At 50.2% G+C, this 23,735-nt stretch overlaps 1 protein-coding gene across 3 annotated transcripts in view; it reads right to left on the reverse strand.

The window, feature by feature from the left end:
* ABCC1 (ATP binding cassette subfamily C member 1 (ABCC1 blood group)) overlaps positions 1–23,735 on the reverse strand; it is a 318,947-nt gene that overhangs the window by 48,664 nt on the left and 246,548 nt on the right. For 2 of the 3 annotated variants that reach the window (XR_014306603.1, XM_082714999.1), the window contains exons 6-12: positions 19,756–19,817; positions 18,373–18,504; positions 9,954–10,184; positions 9,133–9,310; positions 7,594–7,755; positions 2,820–2,912; positions 1,022–1,225 (exon numbers count right to left, since the gene is read on the reverse strand). Coding sequence is in view for 2 of the 3 variants with exons in the window: in XM_082714999.1 (XP_082571125.1) it covers positions 1,022–1,225; positions 2,820–2,912; positions 7,594–7,755; positions 9,133–9,310; positions 9,954–10,184; positions 18,373–18,504; positions 19,756–19,817 (1,062 nt within the window). In the remaining variant the exon portion in view is untranslated. Of the gene's footprint in view, positions 1–1,021; positions 1,226–2,819; positions 2,913–7,593; positions 7,756–9,132; positions 9,311–9,953; positions 10,762–18,372; positions 18,505–19,755; positions 19,818–23,735 lie in introns of all 3 variants that reach the window. The other variant, XM_082715000.1, reaches the window with a different exon arrangement.

The following is a 23,735-nucleotide window of genomic DNA, read 5'->3' on the forward strand; positions in this document are numbered from 1 at the left end:
TGTCTATTATGGATGGCCACACTGGCAGGAAAGAAGAGAGGCAGCAGAGAGGCGCGTGGGTGGCTCAGTGGGTTAAGCCTCTGCCTTCAGCTCAGGTCATGATCTCAGGGTCCTGGGATCAAGCCCTGCATTAGGCTCTCTGCTCCGCGGGGAGCCTGCTTCCCCCCACCCCCGTCTGCCTGCCGACTTGTGATCTCTGTGTCAAATGAATAAATAAAAATCTTTTTAAAAAAAAGAAAAGAAAAGACAGCAGTAGAGAGACTATGCCCAGAATGTCTACAATATTCCCTAGTTTGTCCTTGGCAGAAAAAGTTCACTCAATCCTGCTTTTTGCCAGTGTTTCTCAAACTCTCTGGAGAAAGGGAACAGATGGAAAAGAAGACAATATTCTTTTCATTTGATGAGTTTCTGTATGGATTCTTTTTTTTTTTTTTTTTTTTTTAAAAAACAACAAATGACAAGTATTTGCTGAGCACCTACGATGGGCTATTATAGGCACGGTGAGTACGGCAGTGCACAGAGAAGACAAAACCCCTGCCTGCCCCTTCCCGGAGCTGCCTTTCTCATGGAGGGACAGACAGACAAGAAGTACATCTTAGAGCACGTCTGGCACCCGCCAAATCCTGGGCTCCTGACTGGTCGGCAATGGAGCAGATGCTGACACAGTGCTGTTACCCGACTGTGACCCCAAGGGCACAGCGTAGTTCTGCCTGCATGTTTTTCTAACAAGGACGCAGAGAGACCTGCTTGACATTCTGGCACAAATTTCTTATCTCAACGTGAACCTATAAACCATCAGCTCCTAGAAGTGGCTGCTTCTGAGGACCCCTGGGCTGGCAGCTACCAAGAGCTGGGAAGACAATGGCGTGGGGGAGGGGGTGGGTGCCATTCATCCAAGGAGTGGTAGGACCAGGCCCTGCTGAACCCGTGACCTTTTTGAACATGTTCGGGCATGAAAACACAACCAACCCCCCCCACCCCACCCCGAGAGGTGGGCCAGGGTGGGCGTGGCTTCACTCACCAGGAAAGGTGTGCAGACCCAGGTGAAGGTTCCCACTGCTGCCAGGTAGGCCGATTTCTTGAGCACCTTCAGCTCCTCCTGCCTGATGGCCAGCACCTGGTCCTTGAAGGCCAGTTCCCAGGCGTAGAGCTTGAGCACTTTGATCCCGTTGAGAATCTCATTCATCAGCTTAATCCGACTGTCTTTGCTCTTCATGTGGGCCACCTTCAGAGACAACAGCAGTCGACACCATAGCGGTGGACCCCCTTCCGGCCCCATGGGAGAAGGGGGCCTTCAGAAGGGTGCGAAAGCCGACCCCGAAATCCCTATGAATCCTCCTCCTTTTGACCCTGAGAGCACAAAGGACTCCTTTACCGAGGGAAGAACCTGCTTTGGATCACGTTAAATGGGACACTGATTAAGACACCTATTAAACTTAGATCTGAGAAGCAGAAACAAGAACAACCCTGTGGTGTCCAGGGAAGGCAGGCAGGGACCCTACTCGGCTGATCCAAACACAAGAGAGATAACGATGCTGGGCGTTTTTGTTTTTCTTCCCGCCTCCGTTTCCTTAGTTTCTCTACTGAGCCATGCTGCCTGTTCAGATAGCACTGGGCGTCTTCCGGAAGCCGAGCACTTTTCTAAGCACTGGGCATGCATCTAGCCACTTCATGTTCATCAGAACTGTCACTGAGGGCTCTGGTCATTCCCGGGTCACGGATGAGGACGCTTTTTAAGTCCAGGAAAGTCAAAGCCAGTGACTGACGCTGTTTCAAAAGTGGGCCACTGAGGGAAGCCTACTACACAGCATTCAGAGGACAAAAGGTGACAGGGCCCCTTTCTTGCATAACCTCCATCCACCCGCACCTGCCGAGGCCTCATTCCAACAGGTCCCCGTCCTGGGACTCATCACCAGCGCAGTTAAGCATCCTGATTTGCAGTTCCACAGGCACATCATAAATAGCCACCAACAGAGGAGCAGAGACATCAATTCTGGCCCCTCTCAGTTGTGGACCATGTGGTGCCAGTTCAAGAGAATGAAGTCACATTAGATGCTAAGATCCCTGAGACGTGGTCTCAAGTGATCAGACGAGGCTGCGAAATGGGCCGTATGTAATAAAAACATACATGGTGGTGACACCACGAAGAAACACACCCAGGCCCACCATGAAACCTAACTGTATAATCAGAGCTCTCTATAAATACACGGAAAGTTCGAGAAGAGATTGCTTCAACATGCTCACTGACACGGAGAGGAAAGGAAAGGAAATATTCCCTTTTAATCTATACACTCTTCTATCAATGGAACATTTTTTATGATGAGAAGGCAACAGCTCTGTCACTTGGATATTGAAAAACTTAAAAAATACAAAACATTGCTGAAGAGAGTTGAACACTGAGCTTAGCATAAGGTAAGAGAGGGAAAAAAGTCAGAGAGTAATGTTTACTCAACTCTTAAAAATGCACAGAAAACACATAAATGATTGCATTTTGTGGGAAATAAGGGATTTCCCAGAGGCTCACATGTGATTCTGGTCACTGGCCTAGGTCTAGCTATTTCAGGGGCTAACCTTGGCAGTCCACCAGAATCACCCAGGAAGCTTTAAAAACTGATGCTTGGGGTCTCACCCACATGAAATGAACCAGAATCCCAGAAATGGAGCCCAGGCATCAGCATTTCAGAAAGCTCCTCAGAGGATTCGAACAGGCATGCAGGGCTGAGAACCCATCTGGGGTCTGTGAAGAACTCAGCTAGAACCCGAATGGAAAGACCTCGACAAGAGCCCCACTCGGAGCCCTGTGGCAACAGACACCCAACCTGGTAAGTCTTGGTCTTCATGGCCATCACGGCATTGACAGGAACCATGAGGATCATCACAGCCACCCCCGCCAGGACGGACGGGCCCAGGTTCTAAGGAAGAAAGAGAACAGAGGTCTTCAACAGGGGGCTTCTCTGGCTGAGCGACCCCACGCTGATCCTGCAAACCTGGACGATCATCTTCAGGACAGCTGTGTCACTCTTACCCAAAGACAGGCTTATAAGAATACTCAGATTTATTTGTGAGCCTCCCTTGGGGTCCCACAACCCCTTTAAGAACATGACAGGGCCAGATGAGTTTCGGAAATTAGAACTTCAGAACAGTGGGGTGCCTGGGTGGCTCAGTCAGTTGAGCCGCCAACTCTTGGTTTTGGCTCAGGTCACGATCTCGGGGTTCTGGGATCGAGCCCTGTGTGGGGCTCCCCTGCTCAGCAGGGTGTCTGCTTGTCTCTCTCTCCTTCTGCTTGAAGGCGAGCTGGGAGGGCCCCCAGCTCTCATGCTTTCTCTAAAGGACTTTAGAAAGGTAATAAAGCATTGAATAGCAAAGAGTTAACACAGCCAGTCTAATGGTTTATCGTGTTTGAAGGCCTGCTTACAGATTTGGCCCTTGGCTGCCATCTGGGGGCTTGGATTTAGGGAGGGCTCCCACCATTCTCAGAACTGGTAGGAGTAGTTCGCTGGGCCTCAACTCTTTGTACAAATGCTATAGCTTATGCTGAAACCCCCTTTGTCTTCTGGGAGTCTAAAAGTCTGGTATGGGCCAAGCAGAGGACACCTGTGCGACCAATCCCCAGTAAAAACCCTGGGCGTTCGGGTCTCTATCATAAAGTTCCCGTGGCTGACATTTCCGACGCTGTCGGAACTTGTTGCTAGGCAATTAAGTGCATCCTGTGTGAGGCTGCTGGGAAAGGAATCCCGAAGTCTGTACCTGCTTCCTGCCACCCACCCCCTATTCCTCCCGCTGTGTATTCACCTTTGCTTTCTCCTGCTGTAAAAATGAAAGCCCCAAGTCCTCCTGGCAACCTGGCGTGGTCTCAGGGACTGCTGACCCAAGTGAGTCCATATATTGCATTACACGCCCCCCAGGCCCTAGCACAGCACTCGTCATCAAGGGTACTGACCTCTCATCACCATAATAGGAGTATCGGCCCGAGAGAATAATCAAGATCACAAACACTTCCCCTCAGCTCAGGTCAGGTTAAGGCACCACACGAGTTAAGGAAAACTTCCATAGCCTTTGGATTTGGGGGTATGTAGATAAGAGGTTGTAGACTTGTTCTATTATCCAAGAGGCAGATAAGGAAACTACCCCTGAGAGATTAAGATGCCAAGATAAGATACAGATCTCCATTTTTTAATTTCAACACCTGAAAATAATCCAGCTTGAGAAACTAGCCCAGTGCACAAACTCAAATGGATGAAACTACAGGGTAATGTGATTTTTTTCCCCCCTTTAAGCATTCGGAAAACCAGGAGTTTCTTCCAAGTCTATGCACACAGGGGCACTGGTCCTGGTCTCCCTAAAAATGCTGCTGTTGCTTATAACAGTTTCTGCAAAGTATCTCCACCCAGTGACCAATTATCCACCTTCAAGAATGAAAGTGATTTCTACCAACAATCTAAAGTATTCAGAATTAACTTTGACAGCAAACAATAATTAAAAGATACCCGGGGCACCCAGGTGGCTCAGTGGGTTGAAGCTTCTGCCTTCAGCTCAGGTCATGATCCCAGGGTCCTGGAATCGAGCCCTGCTTCGGGCTCTTTGCTCGGCAGGGAGCCTGCCTCCCCTTCCTCTCTCTCCGCCTGCCTCTCTGCCTACTTGTGATCTCTGTCAAATAAATAAACAAAATCTTAAAAAAAAAAAAAAAAGTAGTCAGTGTATTTATACCCCATACACCGTTCTATGAACATGACCTGTACTGATTCATTCCTTCATCCCAACATCCCTATGATGAAATGTAACATTACCATTACCACTTTGCAGATAAAGACACACTGAGGTTTAATGACCTTAGGGAATGATGTCACAAACCTAATCATTGAAGAGGCAGGATTTGAACACAGTCTCATTCCTGACCCCACACCACTGTCACTATCCTATACTGTATTTTTTTTTAAGAGTTTATTTATTTATTTGACAAACAGAGATCCCAAGCAGGCAGAGAGAGAGGGAAGCAGGCTCTCCGCTGAGCAGAGAGCCAGACTCAGGGATCATGACTTGAGCCAAAGGCAAAGGCTTTAACCCACTGAGCCACGCAGGCGCTCCTCTTATACTATATTTTTAATGGATGAACAGAGAAAGCTGATTTTCTATCCAAACCAGTGGTTCAGAAACAGGGAAGAATTGCTCCTAAGGGACATCTGGGTCACAACTGGCAGGGGGGAAGGTAGCAGGGGACTGTGTTCTTGGTATCAGAGTGAAAAGACCAAGGACGCCACTGAACCTCCCACGGTGCATAGGACAACCCCCCCAACAAGAGACTATCTGGCCTCAAATGTCAATGATACATTCAGCAACGCTCATCTAAAACAGAACAATCTTCTTAATGGTTCTTAATCAACCCTGGAGGCTGATTCTAAAAGAAATGCTCCAAAAACTATTTCACCCGTGGCTGAAATTTCTGGAGAAGTGGATACCCCAAGATGTCAGCCCCAAAAGAAATTTAGACTGCTATTTATTTCTAAGTTTCATTTCTAGAAACAATTTATAATCACTCATCTCCTGCTGTATAAACAGACCCAAAAAAAAAAAAAAAAAAAGTAAACTACAGTCAAATCAACGGATAATTTGCTGCACACCTATTAGGCACCGGGCCCTGCTGGGACTACACTCACAGGAAATAAAAAATAAGGCACAAGCAAGACACTGAGGGGTGCTGGGTTGGCTCAGTCAGTTAAGCATCCTGACTTCGGCTCAGGTCATGATCTCACAGTCTACTGTGAGTCTACTTCTCTCTCTCTGCCCCTCCCCCTACTCATGCATGAGCGTGCGTGTGTCAAATAAATACATAAAATCTTAAACAATCAAAAAACCAAGACACTGAGCCCATGAGTAACCAAGACACTCATCAGGAGAGGAGGAGCAGCTATACCAAGCAGCAAAAAACTATTCTAGAAGGTAACATCAAAGGAGCTTCTTTACTAAATTATTAGGATTTTAAAAAGGAAGAAATCCAGGGTGCTTGGGTGGCTCAGACATTAAGCGTCGGCCTTTGGCTCAGGTCATGATCCCAGGGTCCTGGGATCGAGTCCCGCATCAGGCTCCCTGCTCAGTAGGAGGCTTCTCCCTCTCCCGCTCCCCCTGCCTGTGTTCTCTCTCTCGCTGTGTCTCTGTCAAATAAATAAACAAAATCCCCCCTCCCCAAAAAAAGGAAAAAAAGGAAGAAATGCATCTAATCCTGAGAGAAAAGCATCTGGATCTGGTAGTGGTCACCACCTTTAAAGATGGGGAGGACTTCATCCTTAGCGAAGGAGGAAAAGGGGGGCGCCTGGGGGCTCAGAGGGTTAAGCCTCTGCCTTCGGCTCGGGTCGTGGTCCCAGGGTCCTGGGATGGAGCCCCGCATTGGGCTCTCTGCTCAGCGGGGCGCCCGCTCCCCCTGCCTCCTTTGCCTGCCTGTCTGCCTACTTGTAATCTTTCTCTCTCTGTCAAATAAAATAAATAAAATCTTAAAAAAAAAGAAAAAAAAAAAAAGGAGAGAAAGGAATTCCTGGCAGAAAGAAAGGCACATACAGAGGCTCAGAGTGACAAAGGATAAGGCATGTGTTAGGCCATGAGCACCTTTTCACTGTGGGAACCTCCCCTCCTCATGTGGAGGGGCTGTCAATCACACACTCTCACTGCGAGAGGGCATGGGTCCTGGGCCGGCCAAAGAACTCTGCCTCTTGGTTCACAGATGTACCTGGGCCTCTGCCTAAGGAAATGAGGAATGCAATATTCTCTTTTCTCTGACACTGCTCTCGGGAAAGACGGTAAAAGCCCAAAGGTATGGAAGCCAAGGGAAATCCAATGGAGAGTGAAGTCATCTCGGAGGCAAATAGGGTCAGGAAATGATGAAAGGGTGACCCTGAGCCCTCACAGCACTGCGTGAACTCCTGGATCCATCCATGCCTAAAGCCATACCCTGTGCCTTGCAGTTACATGCCCCCACAAAATTCCCTTTACTAGCTCAGCCTATTTTAAAGATTTTCTTGATTTGAAAGAGAGAAAGCATGTGCATATGAGAGAGAGAGAGAGAGCCCACGCAGAGGGGAGGGGCAGGGGGAGAATGATACTCGCCACTGAGTAGGACGCCTGACTCGGGGCTCTACCCCAATAGACCACAACCTGCGTCAAAGGGAGATGCTTAACCAACTGAGCCAGCCAGGCACCCTGCTTACCATCCCTTTTAAAATGGGTTTCTATCCCTTGCAACTCAGAGAATCTTAACCAACACAATTCAGGGCTAGTGAATAAAGAAATTTTGTTACTGTTTGGGAGGATAGAGTGGGAGAAATATGTGTGTACCTTACGAGGCTGTTAATTACGTACTGTCAAAAAAACAAATGCAAACAAGTATCATGCCAGCAAAAAGAGCATAAACCCCAAAACCGAGAAAACAGATAGGACACCAGAAATTGTCCAACAGAGCAGAATATAAAGTATGAATGATGTCAAGAAAAAAAAAAACCCAGTGAATGACAGAGGTTCTTATCATGGACACCCACCCCCTTACCCCCACTGCCCACATGAGCTGGTCCCTCCCACTGCACAAGGGGAACAAGGTCAAACACACACCAGCCACAGGAGGTAGAGAGCAAGGATGACTTGCAGAGGAGCTGACCAGACCATGTTAATGTACGTGGCCAAGTCCATGAACCTCTGGGCGTCCACAGACATGAGGTTGACAATCTCCCCGACAGTGGAGGACTTTCTGGCCGAGTTGGTGATCACCAAGGCCTGCAGGACAACGGAGAGAGAAAGATGGTGAGTCTAGCAGGCAAAAACCTCTCGTTAGGTCCACGTGGAGGAAGAACACAGCTCAGGAACGGAAACCCCCCCTCTCTTTTCTCCTGCCTTCCTACCTTATCTGCGTTCCCAGCTCGTAGGTCCCATCGCAAAGCCCCAGCTCTTATCAATGACGGTCTCTGCCTCATCCTGACTTCCGTAATATGGAAGGGACCCCAAGATAACCTAAACCAGGGTGTCACACACTGAAGGGGGCATACACATCACTGGGGAAATTTGTTACAGCACCGTTTCAGATTTGGTAGGACTGGGATATGGGCCTGGGGCGATGCATTTCTAACGAGCTCCCACATGATGCAGATGCTGCTGGTCCGCAGATCACACTCAAGGAACAAGGTCAAGGTCAGGTTTCCCAATCGTGGCATGACTGACATTTGAAGCTGGATACGTCTTTGTGGGACTGGCCCGTGCTTTATAGGGTGTTCACCAGCATCCCCGGCCTCTAACTAGACACCTCCATCTCTGGTTAAGACAACCAAAAACCAAAGACATCTCCAGACATCTAACAAACATCCCCTGGAAGGATAAAATTGTCGTGATTCTCAAACATGGTTTCACACTACTGTCTGGGGAATTTAAGAAATGAAGATGCCTAGGTCCCACCCTCAGAGATCCGGATTTTGTCGGTCTACACAGCAACCAGGGCAGTGGGAGTTGTTAAAGTTCTCCAAGCGAGTCCAACTTACAGACAGGGCTCAGAACCAACGAACTGGCCCATCTCTCTTGACTACCTGCTAGGGAGTCTCTTCTTCACCCACAGGCCCAAGAAGTGTCTTCGCCCCAGAAGCTAAGAAATTGAAGGAACCAAGAAATTCCCTTAAAGCTGGATTGCCTAAATGCCTAAGCAGTCCACTACCCAGGGAAAGGACCACCTGCCCAGTTCATATGGGGAGTCAGAACAAGCTCAAAGGGAGTATCAATGGCGGTGACAGCGTGAACGTGCATTTTCCCAAGTCAAATGCGACCTAAGAAACTCTTCTGCATGGTTGACACAGGCCTCGAGGACATGCTACACATCAGCTTTGATAAGGTCTCGTGCCTGATGGGCAACTGTGGCCAGTTGCGGTCATGTGGGCTGGCCTCCTGCTACTGCTCTAGAAGCTGGGCTTGAAATCCTCATGGTGGCCTTGGGGGTGACCTAGCCAGGTCCCCACAGATTCTGAGACTACATACACGGGGAGATGTCAACGGGACCCCAGGGGTGTGAGGACCGGCCTTCACCTGCCTTCCAGGAGAAGACACCCACCTTCCGGTTGACCCCACCCACCTTCCAGCTGACCCCACCCACGTTCCGGTTGACCCCCTCACCTTCCGGTAGACAGCACCGATGACGGCTGTCTTGATCCTCATGCCGCTGACGAAACAGATGTGGAAGTACTGGTGCAGCACGAGGGTCTGCAAGCAGGCGCTGACGAAGAGCAGCACGGTGTAGAAGTAGCCCTGCCAGTCCGGGGCCTCTTGATCGTTCACGAAGTTGATGAGCAATCTGAGGGAGCAAGGAAGAAAGGACCGGAGCCTGACGCACACGCGCAGGGAACAAGTCCTCCCACGTCCGCCTTTCGACTCTCCCTGAGCCACGGGAGGTGGGTGTTATTCCTGCCATTTTATGCAGAGAGAAACAAACCCACGGGGGTGAAGGGGCTGTGAAGGTTGCCCCAGCAGGTGCAGGTGGCTTCTCGTACCGACTGCTCTGGCTCGTCACCAGAAAGCCACCCGCAGGTGACCAGAGAGTATGTTAGGCAAAGGCAGGAAGGCAAAGACAGGAGCAGGTGGCTCCCCGCCCCCACCGCCAGAGACAAAAAGAGGTAAGCAGAGAGAGGAGGGGGGGCACCTCCTTGTGACTTTCTGTTTTCAGGCCGCGGTCTGACGCAGTCTGGCTCATTTTCTTGTCCTCTGTTTCCCTAGCCATTCCTCTCTCCTCCTCTGGCTTCAGGGGAAGTTGGTTTCAGTTACTTGCAACCAAAATGGCCTGAGTTCACATGGTGTCAAAGCAAAACACTGGGCACAGTGGGTGAAGACAGAGAGGCTCGGCTGTAATTAAGCCCGTGGGGCACCCCTCGTGACCCCAAGGCAGAGGTTAGGAGTACTGCCAGTGGAACGTGCCCCGCTGAGAGGGAAGGGGGTCTTACTTTAAGATCTCTGGGCCGGCAAACATCATCAGGTCGTGGAGGGCCTTGAATAAGAAGCTCATGAGGAAGTAGGGCCCGAAGGTCTTGTATAACACCTTGAACAGAGACGGCTCCCGCTCCTTCTGGGGGGACTTGACGATCAAAACCTCAGCCTCCTCACTCACATCCACCTGTGAGCCCCCTTTTGGCTTGGCGGGATCCTTGGAGGAGTACGCCATCTTCGCCTGCTGCCTGGAACACAAGGAGTGTGGACCGGTTGTGGGGTCTTCTGGAGACTCCGCCGGCTGGCCCGGGGAGAGGCCCAGAACATCCCCCCCTCAGGGAGACCGGCCCGAGAGAACCAGTCACTGCAGAGAGGCAGCTTAGCACGCTGCTTCGGAGCACAGACTCGGGGCCCTGGCCGGCCAGCTGGGTGACTTTCAGGCAAGTTCCCTAACCAGCCCAGGTTCATCACCTGTTCAATGGGGATACATATAGGATCCGGCTCACAGAGCTGCTGTGGAAATTAATGGGTTAATACACACGAAGGGCGCTGAAAAGTACAAGGCCCACAGCGATCTACAGATGTGACGGAGCAGCAGGCTCCATGCTTAGCTGGGGGTTTGCTTGAGATTCTCTTTCCCTCTTCCCCTCCCCAGTCTGCATGCATGCATGTGCGCTCTCTCTCCTAAATAAATAAGGAAAGGTGAAAATCTTCACAACCTCGCATCTGGCAGTGGACTCTGAAATATGACACCCAAACCACAGGCAACAGAAGAAAAAACAAGATCGCCTGGACTTGGTCAAAATAAAAAAAGTGTCAGGACGCCTGGATGGCTCAGTTGGTTAAGCAGCTGCCTTCGGCTCAGGTCATGATCCCAGCGTCCTGGGATCGAGTCCCACATCGGGCTCCTTGCTCAGCAGGGAGCCTGCTTCTCCCTCTGCCTCTGCCTGCCATTCTGTCTGCCTGTGTTCGCTCTCTCCCCTCTCTCTCTCTGATAAATAAATAAAATCTTTTAAATAAATAAATAAAGTGTCGTGTATCAAAAGATACAATCAAGAAAGTGAAAAGACAACCCAAAGAATGAGAGAAAATATTTGCCAATGAAATATCTCCTTGTAACCAGACCATGTCATGAACTCTTACCGCAGAATAAGGGGAAAAAACCCAATTTAAAAAGGGCAAAGAAGAGATGCAAATGGCCATGACATGTTGCTTGACATCATTCATCATCAGGGAAACAGAAACCAAAACCACAGAATGGTATTACTTCACACCCACAGGGGGTATCATCAAAAAGCCAGATAATAACAAGTGTCTGCAAGAATGCAAGAAACCGGAACCCTCGCACAGGGCCCTCCTCCCGCTCGGACGAGGATATAGCAGAAAACAGTGGAGTGCCCTTCTAAGATTAGGTCACAGAAAACACAGTGGCTTCTGTCTTGCCCTCTCTTGGATCATTCATTCCAGACAAAGCCAGCTGCCGTGTGAGGCGGACACTGGAGCAGCCCTCGTGATGAGACGCTGTCAAGAGCCCACACTGACTTACTAGCCGTGTGCAGTTGGAAAGCAGGGCCTACAGTCCCAGTCGAGCCTTTGGATGATGCGGCCCCAGCTAACAGGGCGAGTGCGACTTCAGGAGCCGCTGACCCAGAACCACCCGGCTAGGCTGGACCCCATCCAGAGAAACCGTGTGAAATAGTAAATGTTCGCGGTCACTCTCAGCTGCTAGGTTTGGGGTAACATATTATTACACAACAAAGACATACCTCCTAACTCTGGTCTCCAAACTAAAGTCAAGTCAACATCTTCAAATGGCCCGATGTGGGCTCCGCCACCAAAACATATGCTTCTTCCTTACCTAACCTAGTACCAGCAATTTACGGGATCCTTCCATGGTGTAAGCGTACTGAATGGCATTCAGTTTCAGAAGGCTCTCCTTTGTCACGCTGATGCCACACACTTGACTATTTAAACTACCTGACACTCTCTCTTAGCAAGCACAGCTTTCCAACCTGCCTTGGCTCACTTCCCACCCCAGGAAAGGACCAGTAACACAGGAATTTCCTCCATGCTCTGGGTCGATCAAGCATGTGTCCCATTGGTCCCCACCCAGGATACGTGGAAGCATCCATCCACTCTGTCCAAGTTCACAGCCTCTGATCCATGTAAAGGGAGCCTCCTTCCTGCTCCTTCATTTCCTCCCACTTGTGTTCCCTGACATCCAAGGTCCTGCACAGCAGCCAGTGGGACCTTCCTAAAAACATATCCTCCCACATCAACTCATAGCTTCCCCACCGCACCCAGAATAAAACCTAAACTCAGTGTGAAGTTGTATAACTTCCTATGTGTGCTGTAACAAATTACCACACACTGAGTGGCTTAAAGCAGCACAAATTTATCGTCTCATAGTTTCTGGGGGTCAGAAATCTGAAGAGGGCCCACAGGGCTACATTCCTTCTAATCTGTTTCCTAGTCTTCTCCAACTTCTGGAAGCCTCCTACATTCCCAGGCTTGTGGCCCCTTCCTCCAGTTAAAAGCCAGTTACAGCTGCAGATGCTGTAACACCTACCCCCTGACTTCCTGTCTCCTTTTACAAGGACCCAGTGATCCTATCAGCGCCTTTGCCATTTAAGGTTCTGGGGATCAGGTCATGGACATCTTTGCGCATTATTCCACCAACCACACTGTCAAGGTCACTGTGCAAGACCTTCCCAACTCCCTTTACTGACCTGCCCTAAAGCTGCCCTTTTCCTACTAGGATTTTTAGTATTATTCCTTTTAGCGCATGCAGGCCTCCTTGGCAAGGAAGAAAGAGGGCGAGGCAGACAGGAAGGGAGTGGCTCAGCCCTCCCCTGTTCACTCTCTGTACCACTTCCTAAACCAGGCCCAGCCCTGGGCCTGCGTGGGCTGCTGGTGACCCAGGGCTGTTTCCAGTGGCTGAGAGACAGGTGCCAAAGGGTCAGGGAGAAGGTCCAGGGCAGGCAGAGGGGAGGAAAGCTCATGCCTGAGTGGACAAGGTCAAGGTCAGGAACAGTGGGAAGGATCGGCTAAGGCCAAATCAAGGAAGAAAACTATCCCATTAACAAGAAGCCCACAAAGGAGGGAAGTGCTCCAGGACCGGACAGGAAGCAAGCCGGGCATCTGCGAGCTCTGGCTGGGAGGGGAAAGGAAAATTGGAGGGGAAAGGTCTGAGTCAGGAGAAAACCATCCAGAGCAAAGGAACAGAAAGGGGTGGGTAAGCTGAAGGCTGGGAAGAAAAAGGGCCTTTCTGAGGAGATCAGATTCCAATGTGGGCAGAGATGCCCATCAGTCACTTGTCCATTAATGAACTAAACACATGTTCTGGGTCAAACCTAGAGCCCCACTATCACAGAGCCTCATGAGAGGAAAGGATGAGCAAGCATGATTTCATAAGACTCTTATTGGTGCTGGGTGCCTGGGTGGCTCAGCCGGTTAAAGCCTCTGCCTGCGGCTCAGGTCACGATCCCAGAGTCCTGGGATCGAGCCCCGCATCGGGCTCTCTGCTCCGCAGGAAGCCTGCTTCCTCCTTTCTCTGCCTGTTTCTCTGACTACTTGTGATCTCTGTCAAATAAATAAATAAATAAATAAAATATTAAAAAATACAAAAAACAAACTCTTACTGGTGCTATCATGGGGGCTTCCCAGGGGAGGTGACATCACAGCACTGACCTGCAGGATGGGAGAATCAGGATGGGAGAAAGGATGCTCCAGGCGGAGGGAACAGGATGAGCGAGGCCTGGAGCTAAGGACAGGAAATGAGGTTTGGCAGCCCTTTCTCGGAAGCGGTGAGAACCTCAGGGTGACCTGAACAGGCCTGGGAGCAGACGGCAGGGGCTCGAACCAACCAAAGAGCAGCAAGGCACTACTGAGGACTCTGTCATCTGTCATAAAGGCTTTAGGAAAGGCCAAATCTTAAACTTAAAATAAGTCTCAGCATGACTGAAATTTCTACATTTCTGGGTGTCCTCTGAGCATCGCGGTCTTTGACCCGTAACAAATATCCAATATTACACAGAAGGGCAGACTTGACCTACGAAGGCAGAGAATGCACTTTACAACCCTGGGGTACATTTTCACTCTTCTTAGTGCTAACGATATATAGAAGGACAGTCTCAGGAAACACAGTGGGAGTGGCAAGGGTCCCCCTCCCATCCCACTCCCTTGGTAGCCCTGGCAGGATTTTAAAATGTGCTGCTTATGAAAGCAAATGACTCAAACTTCCCCCACCACCCTACCCTTTTTTCAAGTTTTTTTTTTTTTCCTTTTTCTTTTTGTTTTTCTTTTTTCCTGTTCCCCCAAAACAGAGCTTTTCTCAAAGGAGGTTGTTCTGCAAATGCCACATTCTCTGATTATCAACGACTAAGTCAGATACTAGACCTTCTGTGACCTAGAGACCCTCAGTCCCCCAAAAACAACCCAACAGAAATCTATGTAGATTGAAAAGCCTGCGCGAAATCACCCAGATCTGGACTCGAACTCCATTTTCAGACATAAATCTATAATATCCATAGTGTGTATTTGTAGTTTTAAGTTTAAATACACCTTGAATTTTTTTCAGAAATGCAACTTTATTTTTTTAAGATTTTATCTATTTATTTGACAGAGAAAGAGATCACAAGTAGGCAGAGAGGCAGGAAGAGAGAGAGGGGCAAGCAGGCTCCCCGCTGAGCAGAGAGCCCTATGCGGGGCTCAATCCCAGGACCCCGAGACTATGACCTGAGCCGAAGGCAGAGGCTTAACCCACTGAGCCACCCAGGTGCCCCCAGGAATGCAATTATTATTGAAAAGAAGGGGAGACTATATTTCATTCAGAATTTAGCCAAGTGATGGCCATGACTCTGCAAAACCTCTTCTGTGGGGGCGACTGATGGTGGGTCCAGAGATCGGGAGGGATTTGCAGCTGTCACAGGGAACCCTCCCCTTTGCGACAAGCAGCAGCTCTCCATTCTGTTCTCCCAGCGCGCACGCGCCAGAGCATCTACTCACTGAAATACACATTGTCCTACGACAAAACCATTTCAGATTTCCTCAGAAGTCTAGTGAGAGCATTTTGTTGATTTTTTAAATTTTAGCTATGTGGGTGGGCTATTTTTACTGACCTATTACCTTAAAGTAACTGTACTGATGTTGGAAAATCTTTGTATTCAAGGCAACAGTGAGTCTGCAAGGTTCAGAACCACCGCTCAGCACACACGTGCTGGGGCTTTGTGTCATTTTTTCGGTATTTTCTATCTGCATTCCTTTACAAAATAGAGACAATTAAGCAAAAAGGGCCACCCTGTCTTTAAGCATGTTTTCTGCTTTTTAAAAAACATCTATAGCTTAATTGAGGTGTAACTGATGTATGTTCGGTCGCACATATTGGGAGTGTATGAATGGATGAGTTTTGACCTACATGGACACACAGGCTATGATACTGTCCGCAAAATCAAGGTGGTGAACATATCCATCACCCGTATGGTCTGCCAGAGCCCTTCTGTAACTTCTCCCTCCTACCGGCAGCCTGTTCCCCAGCTAAGTGAGGAGGCCTGGCCACAAGGGGCCACACCAAGAAATCCCAGCAGAGAAGAGGACTCTCCCTTCGCCCACCATGTCCATCTGGTTTGTGCCTCTAGAGACAGAGCGAATGACAAGGCAGTAGACCCCTAAGCTGAGAACCCCTGAAGGCTGAGGTATTAAGAGAGCCAGTGCCTCTAGGGGTGGCCCATGTTGAAGCCTGAGGAGCCAGGGCTCACCACATCCTGCCAGGCAAGATGGGAACGCCCAGCCCAGGGCTGCATCCAGATGAAGCAACACCACTCGTATGGTATTACCTGCCTGGGGTTTACCCAGGACAATGACAGGGTTTACCCATGATGTTTATCGCACTGAACTGTCAGAAATCCCTCTGAGCAGCAAACAGGGGCTCTGGGGCACGAAGGGACCTGAGGGACACGGCCCCTAAGGCCCCACCCTGGTCTCCCTGCCCCCTCTCTCACCTTCCCCAGGGCAGCACCACTGGTTAAAAAACAAAACTCAGGACGTGCCACTGGCCTGCACAAATCTCCCCTCTGACTTCTCACTGCACTTAGGATCAAACCTGAACGCGCTAGCTCGGCCCATGAGACCCCTGCAAATGCTTCTCCTCCCTTCCCGCCTTCCATTCTGCCCCTCACACACTCCACTCAGGCCACACTGCTCATCCTACTTCTCCATAAGCATGCCAGACTCGCCTCTACCTCAGGACCTTTGCATGCGCTCTTCCCTCTAACCATAAAGCCCTTCCCACACACATGGACACGGGTCACTACTTCCTTCACTATGAACTTCTGCTCAAATGTCGCCTTGTGCGAGTCTATCCCCACCCACGGCGTCTCTATCAGTTTCCTCAGCCCCTCACTCGCCCCACGTCCTTGCTATAATCTCATAAAACTTTCCCTGTCCGTGTATGTTCGACTTCCGTCCTGTCTGGCTCCTATATGGAAGGTAGGGTGGCCCCAAACAAGGAGCCTCTTTGGTCCCACAGTCTGAACACAGACGGCCTAAACTGACTGCACAGCAGCAGGAGACCTTAGAACTACTGAACGAATCAGTTAAGGGCCAGGACGGTGACAGGGCTTCTCGTTCAAGCCTGGTCCTCCTTCCGCGGAGCCTCAGAGGCCACCTCTCCCACGCCATCTGCAATCACCTGCTCACCCAGAAGGGTGGACCCAGGGACCCGCCTCTGCCTGAGAACCTCCTACGGGGTCACAGGCACCAGACTCAGACCAGGTTCAGGAGGAGCCATACGTGCCCAGAACACAGCCCATCTCGCAATGCCCGCCCACAGAGGCTTATGGCTCGACCTGCCGGCCCTAAGACAACCTCTCCTGTGTCCGTGGCTACCCCGAATGGGCACCAGCTCAGCGTCACAAGGGCCTCTCTGCTGGTGTCCTAGTAGCCAACAGGACGAATATACTGAGTCCCCAGCCCCAACCAGGCCTGACCAAAGATCTGTAACATGGGTGTTCTGGTAACTAGGCCTCCAGTGCTAAGAGGTCAACAACAGGCCTACCCCATAAAGCCACAGGAGGAAGGACAGCCACTTTTGTTTCTTCTCCTGCCACCACCCTCTACCACCCCCATGTCACCCGTAAGTTCTCAACTGCCTCCTCTGGACACGGGACACAGGCCAAGGCCCAGGACCTACCCTCCTGTAACAGCCACTTTCCTTTCTTACCAGCACGTAATACAATGCTGTTTCACATAACTGAGGATGTCTCAGGTTTGATGAAATCAAGTATGTGCTGGGGAGGCCCTGGCCTGATTCCCAAAATAACCTGGTAAGAGGTCACGGGATGGCATGCAGCTCATGTGGGTGGCGTGTCTGAAACTCGGGATACCGGGCCGCCTGCGGGGCTCAGTCGGTGAAGTGTCTGCCTTCGGCTCAGGTCATGATCCCAGGGTCCTGGGATCGAGCCCCACATTAGGCTCCCTGCTCAGCAAGGAGTCTGTTTCTCCTTCTGTCCCTCCCCCTGCTCACACACGCTCTCTAATAAATAAATTAAAAATCTTAAAAAAGATACATAAATAAAATAAAATTCAGGACAGCAAATGTGACCCATAATGCAAAGTATGATAGTCAGCATGGGTTCATCAATTCTCACAAATATCCTTTCTGCTGGGGGACACTGATAACAAAGGAGACTATGTATGGGAAAGGGGGGGCTTACACACAACCCCCTGTGCCTTCCACTGTGAAAACTCAAGTCTAGGGGCACCTGGGTAGCTCAGTCTTTGCACATCTGCCTTTGGCTCACGTCATGATCTCAGGGTCTTGGGATCAAGCCCCGCACTGGGCTCCCCGCTCAGCGGGGAGTCTGCTTCTCCCTCTCCCACTCCCCATCCCCGCTCGTGCTCCCTCTCTTGCTGTCTCTCTCTCTGTCAAATAAATAAATACAATCTTAAAGACGGGAAAAAAAAAACCACTAAAGTTTATTTTATTTTTTAAATGCAGCACAGTCCAAAGCACCCTTGGTGAGGGCTTCCTGGGCAGAATAGCTGCTGAAGCGATGGGCTTGGTGTGTCGAAGCCAAAACAGTGAAAAGAGCAAGAACACTCAGGAGGCCGGACGCTCCCGGTGAGACAGGTAAGGTGCCGCTGTCTCAGGCAGAGCGGGGCTGCGCACCCCAGGCATGCCCTTGCCGAGGGCCCAAGCAACCAGCATCCATCTTTCACTTTTGTCTACCCAGACTGCCTTAGCTACGTGGAAGACTCTTCCTGGATTTTGCAGATGAGCGGACCACGGCTGGGAAGAGTGAAGCAGCTCGCCCAGGACCCCGAAGCTAGTCAGAGGGGATGCCGCCACCATTCTGCACCGTGGCGGCAGGAAAGGGGGTGACCCGGTGGTCCTAGAGAACGCCCAGCTCTCCCCTGTGGCAAGAGGCTCGCACTTACCTTTTGGATTTGGCACACTCCTTCTTCCAGTTCTTTACCAAAATGGGCACAACTTGCTCTGACGTGTCCTCCTTATTCAGGGACCAGAGGTCAGTGCTCTCCAGCGGCTGGCGGTAGCCGTGAACCATCAGCCTGGGGCCAAAACACCAGGGGAAGGAGATGAGAGTCGCAGCAAGGGGACGTAGACCCTTGTCGCCCACACCTGCCACACCAGCCCACCGCCACGGACATCAGCACGCACTTAGGAAAATCGCAATATGCACGGGACATCTGGGCACATTAACTCATCACCCCTAATTCCATTAGGTCGCCCAGAAAACATGCCTTCATTTTTCAAAGACACAGAGTACTCAGGATACAGATTTTACAGTGGCTCCACTTTAAAAAAAGTTTTTAAGACTCAGTGGCAAAGCAGTCATCATCGTTAAATCCCAACGATAAGTTTGTTGAGTTTGGTTAGACTTGCTTTCTACATGTTTGAACACTTCCATAAAGAACATAAACCTGTCACTTGTAACTTGTTCTGAAATCATTATCAAACTTACAGAAAAATCACATGAATACCTACCCCTTCCCCAGCTCACCGCTGCTAACATCTTACCACATCTGCTGTATTCTTCTCTCTACCTATAAATATACACACAGAGACTTTTTCTCTGAACCCCTTCAGCAGAAGCTGTGGACGCAGCGTGCTTGCACCCGTTACCGTGTATCCCCCTTAGAAAAAGGGCACACTCTCACAGAAGCCAGAGAGCAACTCACGAAAATCAGAAATCTAACGATGGCATGACCCGCAGTCCACACTCCAATGACCCCAACTGTCCCTGAGATGTTCCTTAACTGATAATGTGAACAGTATTTAATTTAAAAAAAAAAAAGATGTCTGTGCAAAGTTTATTAAGACAAGGAACAGTGCTTATGGGGGAAAAGGGATTCCTAGAATCCTGGGTAAGATGCAACATCGTGCAGGAAGAAATGTGTGGGAAAAAAAGACAGGAAGGGAGCCTAAAGTGAGCAGGTGCCTTGGGAGTTTCTGGTTGTGGATCTATGCCTGTTTCTTATACCCACATTTCTTACAGGGCATGGCATTATTTTTCTAATGGCAATTTTATTTCTTGGCCAACAACTGTAATTAACCTGACGTTTAAAAAAAAAAACAAAAAAACAACCCAAATCCGAAAACCAAGAGCACACGGCTTCTAAGTGCCCTGGGTGAAGCCATGCACAGAAGTGCTGCAAGCCATTTATGGTTCACACGTCAAGTCCGTGCACACGGGCAGAGGGTCCGCGTCTGAGCCCCAGGGCCCAGGACAGGCCTGCTCAGCACGTGCACTGAAGGGCTGATGAAGGGACAGCAGGCCCGAAGCACCCGCCTGGCCTTACCCTGTAATCCACCAGAAGGTGACTCTGGAAAGGAAGGAGGCGCTCGCTTCCGGGCAGGGATTCTAGTGGAGAGAACACATGGGGTGGGAATAAACAGGAAATGATCGATTAAACCTCTCGTCTAGGCGCATTTGGCAACAAGCAGGGAGCAGAGCTCTCCTACTCTCGAAAAACCAGCAGCCCCCCTCACACCGATGACTCGCACCCCAAAAGGGTTTCTCTCCTGAGCCCCCGTGACTGTCAAAGAAACACATGGTAACTCGCCAGTGTTATCCAGGAAATATTTCCTGAGTGTCTACTACGTGCAAAAGCAGTAGAGAACGCCACTTACCCTCCCTGCCTTATATTCAATTCCATGGCAACCCGGGGAGTGTGCCAGTTACCCCCATTCATTCACTGACTCATCCATTCAACAAATAACCGTCTGACCACCAGCTACGTGCCGGACGCTCTACCAAGAGCCAGCATCGTCTTACATCCTCATAGAACCTTACAAGCGTGGGAATTACTATTATTCCTGTTTCATTCGTTCATTCAACATGTATTTTCTGAGCACCTGCTACATGCCCAGCACCATGTATATAAATCTGAGCAGACACAACCCCCGCCTTCAGGAAGCCTGCAGTGCACTAGAGTAACAGTGACACCTGCTAACTTCTGTACGGGCTAACTCTGCTGTAAGTGCTTTACACACATGATCTCCTGCAATCTTTGCAACCACCCTAGGAAGTAGCTAAAAGCATCATCCTCGCTTTGGAGTTAAAGAAACAGAAGAGCAGAGGGATGGAATGGTCTTGCCAGGCTCCCCCCGCTGGAAGCAGAGGACACAGACGGCGAGTCCCTAACAGGCTTCAGAAAGAGACATTAATCATATAGTCCTGTGAGCAAACACACAACTTCAACTGGCATGAGGATCGTTCCCTGAAGCTAGGTCAGTGTACCAGTGAGGTCACTGGTATCTTAGTGAGATCACAGCAAGAGAGCCGATAAGCGGATGGGGGCTGATCTAGGGGATGAAGGTCAGAGAAAGCGTCCCTGAGCTGGGGTCTGAAAACTGAGGAGAGGAAAACGAGGAAAGGGGGAGAGAGCAAGGCGGTCTCAGCCCCAAGACTGTGTGTGTGCAAAGGTCCTGTGGCAGAAGGGGGCATAACCCACTCTGGGAACCTAGAAGGGGCTGAGCAGTCTATACTGGAGGCCATGTAAGGGATTCTGGTCCTTATCCCAAGGGCAAAGGCAAGTCATCAACATATTCCAAGAAAACTCTCACAGAACCTCTTTCCCAGAGGCACAGAAATGAGCTCCAACAGCGCGCGCGCAGACACACACACACACACACACACACACACGGAAAAGGATGTCGGCATGGAGCCTCAGAGACCACACACAAGGGCCAACTTTCCACAGTGAAAACATTCAGATCTACATTGTAAAATATATGCTTTAGTCAAGGGGGGGAGGGGTCACCATGCAGCAATAAGGTCTCTAACAGAGGAGGCTGCTCCATGTTCCAGCATTTTTTCAGAGACAGCCTTGGAAACACACAAACACACACATTCTGCCAGAGTGGTTTTCCATCCAGGCGGCAGGTGCTTTAAAAATAACACCGTACCTGGTCTCCACCTCCCGAGAGTCTCATCAAGCTGGTCTGGGGTGAGACCAGGACATCAAGCTTTTATGTTTGCTTTTCGCTCCCAGAGTCTCCCTGGCAAAGCAGCTAGGCCGGAAATGTCCCAGATAAGCCTCCACTGTCTTCTCACACCTGTTACCACGGAAGCTAAAGCCGTGTGGAGTTAAAAGTCCTCAGCCACAACCAGAAGCGGCTCCGAACTTGCCCCAAAAGGGATGAAGGGAGCTGCCATCAGGCCAATAAGGAGAAATGACTGCAACCATCATGTCTGATTAAAGACACAATCTCACAATGACACTGGGGGGACAAAAAAAAAAAAACAAAAGGGCAACCCCTTGGTGTCGCTCATGCCAAGACACATGTGAACCAAGCCACGGTCTTAGAAAACAGAGAAAGGGCAGGAGCCAAGCGTGTTCCCCAGCTTTTCTAAATGAACTTCACCAGAGCGTGACCAAAGAGAGAAAAGGGAAATGTCTTTGCATAGAATCAGTCCAGCAGGGAGGCTCAGTCAGTGAAACCTCCAACTCTTGATTTCGGCTCAGGTCATGACCTCAGGGTTGGGAGATCGAGTCCCGCATTGGGCTCTCTGCTGGACACGGAGCCTGGTTGACATTCTCTCTCTCTCCCTCTCCTCTGTCCCTCCGCCACCGCCAAAATACAGTCCAGCTAATAAGCAAAGAGTGAATGACAGAACATTAAGACAATGGGCCATTTTGCAATCGCAGGGGATTACTAGAATATTCGGCAATACCCAATGATTACTATGAATGCTTTTAGGCCAGAGAGTGGGGTCACCGTTGGGCTGTTTAAAATCCTTATCTTTCAGACAGTCTCACTGCGGAGAGGTGGGTGGAGGGCACGCACGAATTCTATTCATGCAACCTTTGCTAAGCCAAGTTTATTTCCAAATAAAAAGTTACTAAACATGTTTAACTCCCTGGTTTTCAGAGACAGGTACTGAAGTACTTACGCAGGAAGGTGCAGAATAAAGGTAGTCTACAGTCCTCTGTTACCCGCTGCTGCCTACTTCCGTACACGTGTGCAAGCTTCCATAAAAAGCTAAACGAGAAGCTTCCTTATGGACAAAAACATGCATCCTGGGCCCAGAACCACCGGGCTCCACGCAGGGACCACAGGGGTATCAGGAGGCTCCCAGCCCCACCTGCACCAGAGTCCAGCCTAGGGAACCCATTGAACACCCACTCCAGACCAGCTCAGATCAGTGCCTGTGGGCTTGCTTGTGGGCTGGGGCCCTGGCCTCAGGAGACTTTTAATAAGGCAATCAGGTGCTATCTGCCTCAAAGACCTGTGCTCCAGACCAACCTAAAGGACAGTGAGTTCAGACTTTGGAGCCTGGGTTCAAATCCCTGAGAGGCCATTTTCTCGCTGAACGAGGTGGGGCAAGTGCCTCCAGCTTGAAGCCTCGGTTTTCGAATCTGGGTGACAGGGAGCGGTGCGTCAGCTGCTCAGCCTACTCACGCGACTGCAAGGAGGGACAAGTGATTGAGTCCACAGGACTGTGCTGTAAGCTAGAGCTTTTCCAACCCAGCGCGCGGCAACATTATTCGTGGGGAAGGCGGAGGCTTTTGCTCAGGAGGCTGGTGGTGGGTGGGTTATCATGTCGATCTCAAATACACCTCCACTGTAGCCCGATTCCACCCCAGGGTGAAAAGGTGGGGTTCCAGTGGGAAAGGTGACATGGAAGGGGGTGGGGCACAGCCAACAATGACTCAGTTATTTCTTGAGCAAATATTTAGGGAGGGCCTGCTTAGATGCCAAGAGGTGGCTGGAGACCAGACAAGATGGAGAGGTCCCCACCTGATACCGCTTCCCACCTGGGATGGACAATTAGCAAGATGATGGGAATACATATTTAAGGATCAACAGGAGAGCCACAACGAAGAAGAAAAATGAAGGTGTCAGAGAGAGATGGGGGCCGGGGCTTGCTTACAGGAGAGGCAGCAAACAGCAAGGAGGAGCTCAGAGAGGGAGGCTCCCAATCCCAGTCCTGCCATTTACCAGCTACGGGCCCTCAGCCAAGTTACCTGGCGAGGAGACTAAACGAGATGGAACATGTTACGATTCCTTAGAATAGCACCTGGCACAGGGTGACAGCTGGAAGAAGCGGTAGTAATGGTATTAATATTAAATCTGAAACAATGACGATAACATCTTCTGCTTCCTGCAGCCCCACGGCACACTGAGCGCCGAACCAGATGCTTTCCACGAGGGCTGGCAGAGAGAGGCCCACAGGCTGGCTGCGTGTCTGTAAGGTACGACCGCCACACGGTGATCATGGTTCATTCACATGCTGTCCATGTCTGCTTCCAAGCCCCGACGCAGAGGGGAGTAC

The sequence above is a fragment of the Mustela nivalis genome, assembly GCF_964662115.1.
Source record: "Mustela nivalis genome assembly, chromosome: 19".
Classification (NCBI taxonomy): Eukaryota; Metazoa; Chordata; class Mammalia; order Carnivora; family Mustelidae; genus Mustela; species Mustela nivalis.